Raw genomic sequence first — 14,225 nt, forward strand, 5'->3', positions numbered from 1 at the left:
GCTGACATGCCAGGAATTGTCCTAGTTTCTACCTCCCGAGTTTGGTTTTCTTCTTTCTTAAAATAGACGCTGCTACAGCAGAAGCTTTGTCAGGGAATAAAGCGATTCCCTGCCTTGAAATTATTTCCCTGGGCACCCCTCCGTGTTGGGGGGCTGCCCTGCTCCCTGCAGACCGCCACGAATGGGGACAGCAGCACCGAGCTGTTGGGTGCCACAGCCCATGGGTGTTTCCAGGGCTCATCACTGGGAATTGCCCCCAGGGAGGCTTGGAAGCAAAATGGGGTTGAGGCAGAGGCTGGGGGGAGAGCAGGCAGACCCTCCAGACCTCCCCGTGCAGGCAGAAGTGGAGCTGGAGGGAGAGGGGGATATTTTTCAGGCTGTTTGCCCCCCAAGGTTTCTGCAATGTTTCTGGAAATTTTGCCAACAGTAAAAAAAAAAATAAATAAAAAAAATGGGAGAGAGAAAGGAAAAACACAACAAGCAATTTTTGGCTCGTGCTGTGCAAACCCAAGTGCTGGCAGAAGATCCCTCCTCAGTTCTTGCCCGATACCAAACCAGCTCAGTGTGCTGGCGCTGGTGCTGGTGCTGTCAGGCTCCAGAGCCCCCACCAAAGGGGGAGCATCTTCCTGGCCACAGCCACACTCCCTCCTCACACAACCCCGTCTCCAGGTGTATCTCGTTGGGGTTAATGTGCCCGTTACCACGTGCCCCACTTTCTCTGTGCTCCAACATCCTCAGGTCCCAGCCCTGGGCCCTGGCAAGCGCAGCAATGAGACACCTGGCCGGGGGTGGGGGCTGGCCCTCCCATCTAATTTTGGCTCCATAAAGAATATCGGGTCAATTCTTCATTTTCGTGGAGCTCTTTATGGAGCTGGGAACAGCCGGGGCAGGGTGAGGCTGGGCATCATGCACTATGGATGGCACAGCACCCCTCAGCCCAGCCACCAGGAACTTGGATATTTTTTTCCCTGTGGTTTCGAAGGGAGATGCACCCCCCTGCCCCCCATGCTCTGCCCACCCCGGGGCCACTGCCCTGTACTGGGGAGAGGCCAGTTAACCTTTGTCTGGAGCTCAGCTGGGCTCCCAGGGAAGGCACCAAGCTCCCAAGTCCTCCGGAGTGCCAGGGTGCTGTATTTATGTACCTGACAGGGGCATGCCTGGCATGTCCTGCAATAAACATTTGCCCTGATTAGCTGGATTAGTGAGGGAGAGCTTTATTTAGGGACCTCAGTCCCACACTGGGATCAGAGTATTCCTGACTCAATTTCTGAAAATACCACCGTTGTGCTTTTTATTTTCTTTCGTGGTAGCCTGGGGCGGGAGGCTGCCAGTCCCCTCTGTCCCAGCCAAAGTAGGGCTTGAGGTTTGGAAGTGTCTGTTTGCAGTAGGTGCATCCTTCGTGTCCTGCCTCTGCCAGGTTCCCCCTGCAGCTGGAGAGCGGTCAGACAGTGGAGTGCACCGTGGCGCAGTACTTTAAGCAGAAATACAACCTGCAGCTGAAATACCCCCACCTGCCCTGTCTCCAGGTGGGCCAGGAGCAGAAGCACACCTACCTGCCCTTGGAGGTGAGTGTTGGCTCGGCACCCCGGCGTTTGGGCACCCTGTGAGGCCAAGGCAAGTGGCCTTTGCTGGTGGATGCGTGACAATATTCTGCAGCTGATGTGTTGTGGCAGTGGTTGCCTCAACGTTGACCTGGCAAGAGCCACTTCTAGTAAGGGAGGGAGGAAACTGTGCTGTAAAAATGCCATTTCCCTGCAGCCGCGGGCTCGGCACCTCCGTTTTGGGGCTGGCACAGTGTCTCGCCTGTCCCTGACACGTGGCTGCTCTCTCTCCCCTGCCCTGCAGGTGTGCAACATCGTGGCAGGCCAGCGGTGCATCAAGAAGCTCACAGACAATCAAACGTCAACCATGATCAAAGCAACAGCCAGGTCTGCCCCAGACAGGCAGGAGGAAATCAGTCGCCTGGTACGTGGCGTGAGTCCCCGGGAGGGATGCTCTTGGGGCTGTGGGCTGTTGGCAGGTTATGGTGTCATGTCTGTGGTGAACCTTGTTGTGGTCCTACTTCTCAGATGCTTTGCGCTGGAGAGCTGGGACCTGCTCAGAAGGTGCTGGTGGGGTTAATGGGTTGGTTTTATCCCCCTGTTCTCATTGGGTCCCCGGTCAGCGATGCCTCTGTGTGTGTAACGGACACCTGCACACAGGAGCCCAGCTCAAAGGGACTGTGGAAACTCGTGTGCAGCAAATTCAGGTCCTTGTGCTGATGGAACCTGACCCAAAGGGAGCTGGAACTAAAAATAGGAAAACAAATTAGAGAAATGACCCTGGCTGTGGGTGTACGTGGGGGCTGTGCGTTGCGGGGCCGTGGTACAGGAACTCTACAGGTCAGCCTGGGGCGAGCTGGGGGAATCCAGCTCTGCCAGCACCAGCAGGAGCTGGTTAATGGTGCTCTCTTATCCAAAACCCACGTCTCTGGGCTTTCGAAGCTTGGGACATTTGATATTCCTTCTGGGAATCTTGATAACAGTCTCTTGCTGGTCTGAACCTTTCCACTGAAGCCTGAAATCTCAGGAGCATGCTCTGCTTTGGTTGTATTGGTTGGTACGTTCCAAAATCAGGTCCCCTATGGGGCAGTTTGAAGAACAGGTTTGTGTTAAAGCACTTTCCTTCCCTTTACGGAGGGGACTCCAGCTCTGTGGAGAACGTGACTTTAGGTGCCCGTGGTCCCCGACCAGCTGAAGCCCCATGGGCTGCAGCAGTTGGGTCTCACTCCCTCCCATGGCCCTTCCTTCCCTCCGCAGATGAAGAACGCCAGCTACAACCTGGACCCCTACATCCAGGAGTTTGGGATCAAGGTGAAGGACGACATGACGGAGGTGACAGGGAGGGTCCTGCCAGCACCCATCCTGCAGTATGGAGGCCGGGTAAGCAGGACGTGGGGCTGTGCTGGGCAGAGAGATGCTTTCCCACCAGAAAACACTGTTTCTGCACAAAAACTTGTGCTGCCTTCAGGTCTGTAGGTTAGAGCTGGAATTTTTTATCAGAGCACCTTGGGTTTGGGGTTTTTGTTTGTGGGGGCTTTTTGCAGCATAACTGTACTGAAGGTAGAGCCAGGAGTTGTTGGGTGACAAAAAAGGTGAGCTGAAGGGGAGAGAGATGCTGAGGTGAATTGTCCATCACCTTTGAGGGGCTGAGGTTGTGAATTGCCCCTGGCCACACGCTGTGGCAGCCCCTGGCAGCACAGGGAGGTGGCTCCAGCGAGGGTCTAGGGCTTTGCCATGGGGGGTGCCAGCATGGGGCCGGGCAGGACGTGGCAGTGCTGTGACCCTCTGTTTGCCTTTGCAGAACCGGGCCATTGCAACCCCCAACCAGGGCGTGTGGGACATGAGAGGGAAGCAGTTCTACAACGGCATCGAGATCAAAGTCTGGGCGATCGCCTGCTTTGCCCCGCAGAAGCAGTGTCGAGAGGAGGTGCTGAAGTAAGGAAAGGGGCAGCCCCCCGTGGGTGGGATGAGGTGGGGGAGCCCGTGGTGTGGCCACCACCACTGCTCCCAGCCTGGGGCTGCAGGTCCTTCATCCTTAACTGGGTCTGAATTGCTCGTGGTACAGATTTGATCGGGGTTCGGACTGAGTGTTCAGTCTTGTTTCTGTTCATTTATCCTGACTGTTTATGCTGACTGTTTATCCTGGCTCAGACATTCCCCATCCCAAAGCCAGCCAGGTTGGAGTGAGCACATCACGCTCCGACACGTGTGAGCTGACACCCAGGCTCTCCTTGGTCTGCTCTTTGCATCAGGCTGCTGTCGGGATCTGATGCCACAGCCCTAAAGCTGTATTGAACTCTGCTCAGCTGAATCTCCCCAGAGAAATGGGGTTGTGAGGGATATTTAATGAAAAGTTTCCCCAATACCCTATCTAAAATAATGTAATTCATGTAGGAAGCATACAAACTTGCCATGGGTTTTTATTACGGAGAAGTCTTAGGCTTTCTGAAAAGCTTTGGTAGTTTAGAGATTCTCTGCTTCGGTAGCAAAGTGACACAGAGCGGGGACGATTTATTTGATTTAGTGAAATGGTCACCTTGGGGTTGGATGCTGCTGGGGACAGGTTTCTCCTGACCGAGACTGGATGCATCAAGACAAGCAGTTTGTGTGCCTGTTCTGGGTGTGCAGCACGATTAATGTTTGGGAAGGTTTGGAGCCACTCAAAGTCCCTACATCTGCAGTAACTGGGTGGAGGTGGGAGTGACACCGCGCTCCTGCCAAGACCCCTTTGGGGCAGAGCTGGGAGCCCCAACGCTCCCTCCTGCTCTCCCTGCATCAAATTCATGCTTCAAGCCAAAATTCTCGAGTGTGGCTGAGCACTCTGTCTGGTTTGGAGAGTGAGGGCTTCAATCAGTTTTGCAAATCGTCTGGAAATTAGCTGTCCCTGGCAGCAGCTCTGCTCCCCCCTTCCCCCCCTTCCCCACGGGGAGCAGCTCACGGCTCCGTCGCTCCTCGGGCAGAGTCAGTTCCTGGGTAAGAGGGTGCCAAGAGGGGACGGTTCAGCTCTCACACTGAGTTGGTCTTGTGTTTCCCCTGCCGTGTGCTTGCTGGGTGCTGTGAAACCACAGACGTGGAGGTGTGATGTCCCTGTCCTGTGCCGCAGCGCTCCAGCCGTGGGTCCCTTCCTGCTCGGTGGCCGGGGAAGGTGCCGTGCGGGAGGGCTCGGGGCTGATCCTTCTCCTCCCGGGCACAGGAACTTCACGGACCAGCTGCGCAAGATCTCCAAAGACGCGGGGATGCCCATCCAGGGCCAGCCCTGTTTCTGTAAATACGCCCAGGGAGCAGACAGTGTGGAGCCCATGTTTCGACACCTCAAGAACACCTATTCGGGGCTTCAGCTCATCATCGTCATCCTGCCAGGGAAAACCCCGGTGTATGGTGCGTCTGGGGCAGGGGGAGTGGGGAGAGGAGAGGAGAGGGGCTTTGCTCTGGCTCGGCAGGGCTGGCTCTGCTCCTCCCGCAGTGCTTTCTCTCCTTGTTGCTGAGAGTGCTGCTGGAAACTGATCTCCCGTGGGTTCCTCTGCTTCCTCTGCCCACAGCCGAGGTGAAGCGTGTTGGAGACACCCTCCTGGGAATGGCCACCCAGTGCGTCCAGGTCAAGAACGTGGTGAAAACCTCCCCGCAGACCCTTTCCAACCTCTGCCTCAAGATCAACGTCAAGCTTGGCGGGATCAACAACATCCTTGTGCCTCACCAGCGGTCAGTACTTCGGGGCTTGTTTCCCCAGTCTCCGGTGGTGCTGCCTGGCTTTACCTGGGGCAGGGGGGGGGTCTTTTTAAAGTAGCTCTTTGAAAAGTAGATTTGCATCTGTCTGCCTTGTAAGGAGGTGTTGATGTGCCCAGGCCAGAGGTGTCCTCTGTGTGATCTGTCACCTCCTTTGGGCTGGGCATCACCCTGAGATGACCCCTGAAGGCTGATGGCTGCTTTCTCTTCCCCCCCACCAGCTCTGCGGTCTTTCAGCAGCCAGTGATCTTCCTCGGGGCCGATGTCACTCACCCGCCGGCAGGAGATGGGAAGAAACCCTCCATAACTGCTGTAAGTGCCCCAGAGCCCTGCAGGGGTGAGCTGCAACGGGACCCCTGGGTCTGCAAAGGGGCTGTGCCACTACCGTCCTTATAGTGACACTTCTCGGGGTGACCCCCTGCCCTCTTGGGTGTTTCAGTCATAGAGTTGTCCGGGCCAGAAGGGACCTCCAAAGGCCATCTAGTCCGACCTCCCCGCAGTCAGCAGGGACACCCCCAACTAGACCAGGTTGCCCAGGGCCTCGTCGAGCCTCACCTTGAATAGAATCATAGAATCATAGAATGGTCTAGGTTGGAAGAGACCCTTGGGATCATCGAGTCCAACCATCTCCCCTACTCTACAAAGTCCTCCCCTACACCATGTCCCTCAGCACTGCATCTAAACGGCCCTTAAACACAGCCAGGGATGGGGACTCCACCCCCTCCCTGGGCAGCCTGTTCCAATGCCCGACCACTCTTTGGGTGAAAAATTCTTTCCTAATGTTCAATCTAAACCTCCCCTGTTGGAGCTTGAAGCCATTCCTTCTCGTTCTGTCACTAATTACCTGTGAGAAGAGACCAGCACCAACCTCTCTACAGTGTCCTTTCACGTAGTTGTAGAGAGTGATGAGGTCTCCCCTCAGCCTCCTCTTCCTCATACTAAACAGTCCCAACTCCCTATCTCCAGGGATGGGGCCTCAACCACCTCCCTGGGCAACCAGTCCCAGTGCTCCCAGGGTGGTGGGTCCCTCTCGGCGGTGGTTTTGGGGAGCCGCTGGCTGCCAGCAGATGGGGCTCGTGTCGTGCCTGACCCCACCAGGGACGGGGATCAGGGTGTGCAGCAGCTCCCTGTGGGTTCTTGGGAGTCATCCCCAGGGCAGCCCTCGGAGGGACCGTCCCCAGGTGGGAGAGATGGAGAGAACTGGGGTGACGAGGGCTGCTCCAGAGCCCTTTGGGGAGGAGGATTTCCCTTCACCCCAGAGGAATAGTGAGCATCGAGTGAAATGCCGCTCACACACCGGGTGGCAGCTCGGGCCCCTCGTGGGGCTCTGGGACGTGGCCTCCTGCTCAGGGAAGAGAAGGAAAGTGTTGGGTTCTCGTAGCGACTGTTTTAATTAAGCACGTCAGCATTTTCCTATGAAGTTCTTAACTTTCCAGGACTCATAGCTCAGGTTTTCCTTGGCATGCAAACGCCTCTTTGGAGGAGTGTTTTTTTCTTAATTAGAAGGGGTTGGGAAATGCTTTTGGCTGTTTGCTGTAGGTGTGGGTGGGACAGAACAGTCTGTTTCCTGGCGGCAGCACTTCCCCTCTGAAAACATCTTCTGTGTTTTCGCTGTGCGGGACCACTGTGAGAGGGTTTTTTCCTTAATTTTTATGAAAGCTTTATTGAAGCTGCAGGGGAGGAGAAGCGTAGAGGCTTCAGATGGCCTTGATCTTGTCCTTGGTGTGTGTTAATCAGTGGGTAGAAGGGGTCCGTGGCTGAGGCCAAAGGAAACATTTCTGTTGAGCACGTTGGCTCCGGGGGTGCATCCCAGACTCTAGACCTCCCTTTGTGAAGCAAAAGTGAAACAGTTGCTGAGGGCAGGGGTAACAGGCTCGGTGCTGCCGAGGATGTGGGGTCTGTGGTGCTTTCCCTCCGCTCGAGGGGACGTGACCCAGCTGCTCTCAGCCTCCCTGCCCTGACGTCTGTGAGGTGTCCCCTCCGGGACACCCTCCTGGGACGGGAACTCCCTGCTCACCCGGTGACTCAGCCCCGCCGTGTCCTCGGGAGGTGGCAGCACCGACCGCTGCTGTCTGGGGCTGAGCGAGGGCAGGGACGTGGTGCCAGCAGATGCTCCAAGCTAAAGCTTGACCTGTTTCCATCCCCTTTTGGGCAGAGGGTCTCTGGGCAGCCCCAGGAGGGCAGTTGTGCCGCAGCCGGAGAGGTAAGGAGCGGCCGATAGCAGAGCTCCCTGGTGCTGCTGTGATATTGAGCTCTGCAGCAGCAGCGTTGCAACTGCAGCTGGGGTTTTGCACCCTGGGGGTGTCGTTGCCCTGGTGAAACAGCAGAGCAGGGTTTTGGGGTCACACAGTGCTTCTTGGAAGCCAAAAAACCTCCAGGCTGAGGGATGGAGGGAGGCTCAGGGAGGCGGAAAGGGTGGCCCTGCTCCTCCCTGTCCCCTCTGCTCTCAGACAGGAGGGGTGACACTGGGGCAGAGCAGTGACAGCCCCCACAGCCACATCACTCAGTGGCACCAGCTTAAGTTGTCTCACTGGAAATTCCCATAAACACCACAAAGGGCACGACAGAGTGTGAAACCAGAACGTGGCCACGAGCAGGGGTGTCCTTTTCGGGTGCTGGTTGCCTGTACAGGGTTTGCTGTCCCATCTCCTGAGCTTGGCTGGCTGTGGGTGTTGGGAGGTGTCAGGGGCTGGGAATGTCCCACATCCCCTCTGTCCTCGCTGTTGTAACACATTGGCCTGGCCTGGCCCTGTCTCTGCAGGTTGTGGGCAGCATGGATGCCCACCCCAGCCGGTACTGTGCCACCGTGCGCGTCCAGCGTCCTCGCCAGGAAATCATCGAGGACTTGTCCTACATGGTGAGGGAGCTCCTCATCCAGTTCTACAAATCCACCCGTTTCAAACCCACCAGGATCATCTTCTACCGCGACGGCGTTCCCGAGGGGCAGCTCCCACAGGTGAGGACCCCGTGGAAGCCCATGGGGCAGTGGGGGCTCCGATGGCTCCTGCGGGTGCACGGGGGACGGCTGGGTGCTGCTGTGTCCCCTCACTCTGTGTGCCCTCATCTCTCCAGATCCTTCACTATGAGCTCCTTGCCATCCGAGACGCCTGCATCAAACTGGAAAAGGATTACCAGCCCGGCATCACCTACATCGTCGTCCAGAAAAGGCATCACACCCGTCTCTTCTGCGCAGACAAGAACGAGAGGGTGAGTTCTGCCGGGGCTGGAGGTGGCTGATTCAGCCCCACAGCTTTGCCTCTGCCCAGGGGAGAGCTCCTGAACGGAACGTGCTGCTCGGTTGCCTCCCGCATCCGTGCGGATTAGGCTGCTTCTAGAAACCCAGACAGCTGTTTGCTGTTATTATGAGTTACTGGGTGCTGATGATCCTGGTGACTCTCTTGAAATAGCCTCTGTCAGCTTGAAAACATCTGTTGTTTTGGTGATAGCTGCAGCCGCTGACGTGACGGGATGAATAACCCCTTGCTCACAGCTTGTTTGTGTGTGCCGCGCTCTAACACCGATTGCTGTAGCTTTTCCTAGATTTGATCTAAATTTAGTGGTTAGATCAAGTGTAACCAGCCTCTGGCTCTGCCTGGGCAGGAAGATTTAATCTGAGAGACTGAGGATAGTTTTTGATCAGGGTGCAAAAGCCCCAGTACCTCGTGGCAGAGGCTCTGCAGAGGTTCCTGGAGTTTTGCTCACTGGATCCTCATTTCTACAGTAGGATGGGCCAGTGCCCAGCCCTCACCCTGCCTGCTTTCCTTCCCTTGGCTCTGTCTCCATGTCATGCCTGATGTCAGTGCTCACAGAAGATGTCAGTGAGCCTGTGGGGGCAGGGAGCAGAGCAGGATGAGCTGCTTCTGTTCCCCCATAACGGGCACTGGGGGAGCAGCTCTGCACGGTGCTCTCAAACCGAGCCCCTGGGACGGGCACCCTGTGCCATGGCCCTGGTGCAGGGCAGATGTGTTCCCAACGGGGCTCTGGGCAGCTGGAAATAACCACACTCTGCAGTGCTTGGGTCTCTCTCTGTTCTTTGTAGATCGGGAAGAGCGGGAACATCCCAGCAGGAACAACAGTGGATACAAATATCACCCACCCCTTTGAGTTCGACTTCTACCTGTGCAGTCATGCAGGCATTCAGGTACTGTGCTGCGGGGCTGGCTCTTGTGCTGCTGCCTGTTTTCTGCGGCTGTTGTTGCAGATTGTACCCTCCTGTGTCTGACCTGACCCTGTCACAGCCTCCCCCTGGCACCGGAGCCCTGGGCAGCTCGGTCCAACCTGCCCTTGCGGTGGTTTGGCGAGTGGGTGCCGGGCCGGCGCTGCTGCTGCGGGATGTGGCAGGGACTTGGCTTCTCTCCTGGAGACAAGGATTTCTCCTCGGAGATTTTCTTCCTTCAGAGCGGCCAATTCAGCAGCTTGTGAGCTGGCTGCTGAGCGTGCCGGGCTCGCTGGGGCGCCCGCTCCTCAGCGGGGACCTGTTGTCTGGCCGTGGGCGGGAGAGCCGGGGCCAGCCCTCCCTGGAGCAGGCGCTGTGCTCTGCAGCTGCCTTCCTTCAGGCAGCCAAGATTAGTCAGAGACCGTGCTGAAAAAAATTGCACTCGTTTTATCTCCAGCTGCTTCCGCAAGGGAGGCTTTTTGGCTTCCTCTCCTGCTGTGGGGACGGCAGGGAGCTGACCCGGTTTGGTGGGGGACGGATGCCGTGGGCTGTGTGGTGCTGGGGGCCAAGGGTGGCAGCAATGGCAGTGCCTGGGCACGGGGCAGCTGTGCTGATGCTGGGTTGCACCTCAGTGCTAAGGGCTGTACATGTGTGGGGTTCCCAAATGAGGGGGGCAGAGGCACGGGGTGCCACACGAGCGGTGTTCCACAGGGGTGGGTATTGGGACCAGTACTATTTAACATCTTTGTTGGAGACATGGACAGTGGGATAGAGTGCACCCTCAGCAAGTTTGCTGATGACACCAAGCTTGGTGGTGCAGTTGACACGCTGGAGGGAAGGGATGCCATCCAGAGGGACCTGGACAGGCTGGAGAGGTGGGCCCGTGCAAATTGCATGAGGTTCAACCAAGCCAAGTGCAGGGTCCTGCACCTGGGATGTGGCAACCCCAGGCACAAATACAGGTTGGGTGGAGATTGGCTGGAGAGCAGCCCTGAGGAGAAGGACTTGGGAGTGCTTATGGATGAGAAGCTCAACATGAGCCAGCAATGTGCACTGCCAGCCCAGAGAGCCAACCGTGTCCTGGGCTGCATCAGGAGAAGTGTGGCCAGCAGGTCTCAGAAGGTGATTCTGGCCCTCTGCTCTGCACTCGTGAGACCCCCACCTGTGTCCAGCTTTGGAGTCCTCAACACAGAAAGGACATGGACCAGCTGGAACAGGTGCAGCGGATGGCCATGAAGATGATCAGAGGGATGGAGCACCTCTCCTATGAAGACAGGCTGAGGGAGCTGGGGTTGTTCAGCCTGGAGAAGAGAAGGCTCCGGGGAGACCTTATAGCGGCCTTTCAATACCTGAAGGGTGCCTATAGAAGAGCTGGGGAGGGACTCTTTGCCAGGAAGGGTAATGATAGGACAAGGGGAAACGGTTTTAAATTGGAAGAAAAAAGATTCAGATTAGATCTCAGGAAGAAATTTTTTACTGTGAGGGTGGTGAGACACTGGAACAGGTTGCCCAGGGAAGTTGTGGCTGCCCCATCCCTGGAGGGGTTCAAGGCCAGGCTGGATGTGGCCTTGAGCAACCTGCTCTAGTGGGAGGTGTCCCTGCCCATGGCAGGGGGTTGGAACTAGATGATCTTTGAGGTCCCTTCCAACCCAAACCACTCTATGATTCTATCTCCTGTCTGTGGGGTGGTTTTGATGGGGAGGGGGGATGATGAGGATGTGAGGTGTGTGCCTCTGGGTGCTGACAGCCCTATGGGGTGGTTTTGATGGGGGGAGGGATGATGAGGATGTGAGGTGTGTGCCTCTGGGTGCTGACAGCCCCACTCATGCTGTCCCCTCACCTTCCCAGGGTACGAGCCGGCCGTCCCATTACTACGTGCTGTGGGATGACAACCGGTTCACCGCGGATGAGCTGCAGATCCTCACCTACCAGCTGTGCCATACCTACGTGCGCTGCACCCGCTCCGTCTCCATCCCGGCCCCGGCCTACTACGCCCGGCTGGTGGCCTTCCGAGCCCGGTACCATCTGGTGGACAAGGAGCACGACAGGTGAGGGGGCTCTGCTGGGGACGGGCAGACCCTGGGGGACGGGCAGGGGCACCGACACCCTGCCTCGGTGTTTGAGAGCGCCTGTGTCAGAGCAGGGCCGCGGGGGGCAGACCCACACATAGCTCTTAGGTCCTCTTGGGTCTCAGCCCAGGAGGAACAGGGGGTAAAGGAGGGTTAAATCCCACCCTGGGCTCACCCCGGGCCTGGAGGAGCATCCCTGGGGTGTTTGAGTGTTACCAGCCACCTCGAGGTGCTGGAATCTCTGCGGTGCCAGGGATGATCACCAGCACATGGGGCATCCCCATGCTGTGGTGAGATGTCTCGCTGTGCTGCCCACACTCAGGGTCTCCAAGGGGGGTTTCTCAGTGTTTCTGGGAGGGAAAATACGAAATAATTACGCAGTGATTTCCTTGGTTTCCAGTGGCGAGGGCAGCCATATATCCGGACAGAGCAACGGCAGAGACCCCCAGGCCTTGGCGAAGGCTGTGCAGGTTCATCAGGACACTTTACGTACCATGTACTTTGCTTGAAAGCCTAACTTTTGTTACCTCACTCAAGAAAGCTTTCAGATTTGTAGGAGCCATACAAAAAAGGAAGCGTTGGGACACCTTGTGTTTTTTTTCCAATGAGAAATCACTGCAGGGCAGGCAGCGTCGATTCGAGGCAGGAGACCAGCACCACGGGACAGAGAGATCCAACACCTTTGTAGGATTGGAAGAGACCGATGATTATTTTTTTAATTTTTTTCTGGCTTTGCAAAATTTTGACCTGACCAAACACATGAAGGCATTCAAGGAAAGGGATAAAACTCCCAGGAGGCGGAAGCAGGTTTTCATTTTTAAGATGCAATACTATAGACTCCTGACTGTGAACTGGCGGATTTGGTCCTCCGTTGCCCACCAGGCGCTGGTAGGTATTTTTTGTGGGGGTTGGGGGGAGGGGATTTTTAGAGCCTTAAAACAGAAGACTAGATTTATAAAACTAATATTTTAGAATATGAGATGCTTTAATGGGTTAAGGGGAAAAAAAAAACAAAACAACTAGTTTATAGGAGAATTCTAACACTAACAGGTCCCCCCTGCCCCCGAACGATTCCCCCCCCATATAATGTAAGGCACCCTAGCACTTAGCTCAGAACTGAGAACTGTCTTCCTCGTGTTAAAAGCTAGTTCGCTGCTGCCACTTGAAGCAACAGTCACAGACTTTTCCATGGGTGAGTGCCTTACTACGATGCTGCAAAATTTCAATGTTTTTAATCTTGTAAGGAAAATAGTAATCTCGTCTTGATGGTGGTCCATATTTCCATCGGAAGGAGTTAATTTTCTATGGTCCTAAGTTGCAGTTTGTGTTAGATCCCGACCTCATGGTGGTTAAACTCCATTGAAAGATGTGCACTTTCATACAGGACACGTTTAATGGCTGCTGACCCATTTTTGTTTCCAATGTACTACTTGTTATTTAAAACTGTTTCTGACAAATGGGGGCATCTTCATCCCATGAGGACAGAAATTGCTATCGATTTTTTTTCTTTTTTTTTTTTTTTTCTTTTTCTTTTTTTTTTTTTTCCTGAATTTTTATGATGGACACCGGGATTTTTTTACGAAACATTATTTTTCCTGAATTTTTACGATGGACACCGGGATTTTTTTACGAAACATTATTTTTATACGATACCGAGTCTGTTGCCAAAATACACGAGTCATTAACACGCTCAAGAGTTTACATCACTGCACTTCCCGAGCCCGTGCCCTCACGCCAGAGGTTTCCAACGTTTCCTGCCCCGTGAGTGTTCCCCAGCGCGGCCCGTGCGGCGCCGGGTGCTGCCCCGTGTCCCTCTGCCCCCCGTGTCCCTCTGCCCCCCGTGTCTGCCCGGGGCCGGCCGCTTTCCCAAGTCCCACGTACCCCAACTCCAGCACCTCCGCCCCCCCTCTCTGCTGCTAGGTTTTGCTGCTCTTCGTGTCGTGGTATCACCGATCTCATGCACAGGGCTGGGTTGTTATTTTTTTATTCTGAAAGCACACCGGATTCGTTCCTTAGTCAGAATGATGAAATCCTTGTTCTTGTCGTGGGGGAAACTCCAACTGATTTGTGTTTCTAACAGGAAAAAAAGCCTTTTTTCCCCCCCCAGAAACACAGTGACTGCTTTTCAGACTCGTTTTGCTGCACAGAATGACCGTTGTGCGCAGCGGGGCGGTGGCAGCAACTCGTTACTGGTATCACGCGGGCAGATTATCTGGGGATTTTTTTTTGTTTTGTTGGTTTGTTTTTTAAATGAAAGTGTGCCCAAGCGCTTCCTTCGAGAGAAAAACCCGAGGCACACACTCCTGCCGAGCTCTGAGAGGGGAGAGCTCTGTGATCATTTCTCTGCCGAGCGTGACCGCGCGTCCCCGGCAGGTCCCCGCCAGCGCTGCCCGTGGACAGAAGCACACCTTTTTTTGTTGTTGTTTTGTACTTTCTGACGTTTCAACTTGCCTTGCCTTCATGAGAAACCACCCCCGGTCGTGTCAGCCCGTTTGATCTCTCCTGACAGCGGGCGTTCACTCTACCCCGTTTTCTTTTTTTTGGGCAACGTGTCAGTGAAAAACGAAGACATGACTCTGCTATGCAAACTAAGCGCTGAGCCCACCGCTGGCACGGGTTGTGAAGATCCTACCTTTAGCACAGTCCTGTTTTGTCCTCCAGACTTTAATGAGCGTTTGGTTCATAATTCTCCTTTGCACCTTGTGTCGACCTCCACCGCTGTATCCCCGCAGGGGG

At 55.5% G+C, this 14,225-nt stretch overlaps 1 protein-coding gene across 1 annotated transcript in view; it reads left to right on the forward strand.

Annotated features, from left to right (window-relative positions):
• The window catches only part of LOC106890550 (protein argonaute-1), a 36,644-nt gene extending 23,567 nt beyond the window's left edge, over positions 1-13,077 (forward strand). The window contains exons 14-25 of the mRNA XM_014946455.1: positions 1,389-1,565; positions 1,846-1,965; positions 2,799-2,921; positions 3,343-3,476; positions 4,735-4,919; positions 5,081-5,240; positions 5,486-5,576; positions 8,026-8,220; positions 8,337-8,471; positions 9,304-9,405; positions 11,269-11,468; positions 11,890-13,077. Of these exons, the coding sequence (XP_014801941.1) occupies positions 1,389-1,565; positions 1,846-1,965; positions 2,799-2,921; positions 3,343-3,476; positions 4,735-4,919; positions 5,081-5,240; positions 5,486-5,576; positions 8,026-8,220; positions 8,337-8,471; positions 9,304-9,405; positions 11,269-11,468; positions 11,890-11,998 (1,731 nt within the window). The 3' untranslated portion in view covers positions 11,999-13,077. The remainder of the gene's footprint in view (positions 1-1,388; positions 1,566-1,845; positions 1,966-2,798; positions 2,922-3,342; positions 3,477-4,734; positions 4,920-5,080; positions 5,241-5,485; positions 5,577-8,025; positions 8,221-8,336; positions 8,472-9,303; positions 9,406-11,268; positions 11,469-11,889) is intronic.
• The last annotated feature ends 1,148 nt before the right edge of the window (positions 13,078-14,225 follow it).

The sequence above is a fragment of the Calidris pugnax genome, unplaced genomic scaffold, assembly GCF_001431845.1.
Source record: "Calidris pugnax isolate Ruff unplaced genomic scaffold, ASM143184v1 scaffold113, whole genome shotgun sequence".
Lineage (NCBI taxonomy): Eukaryota > Metazoa > Chordata > Aves > Charadriiformes > Scolopacidae > Calidris > Calidris pugnax.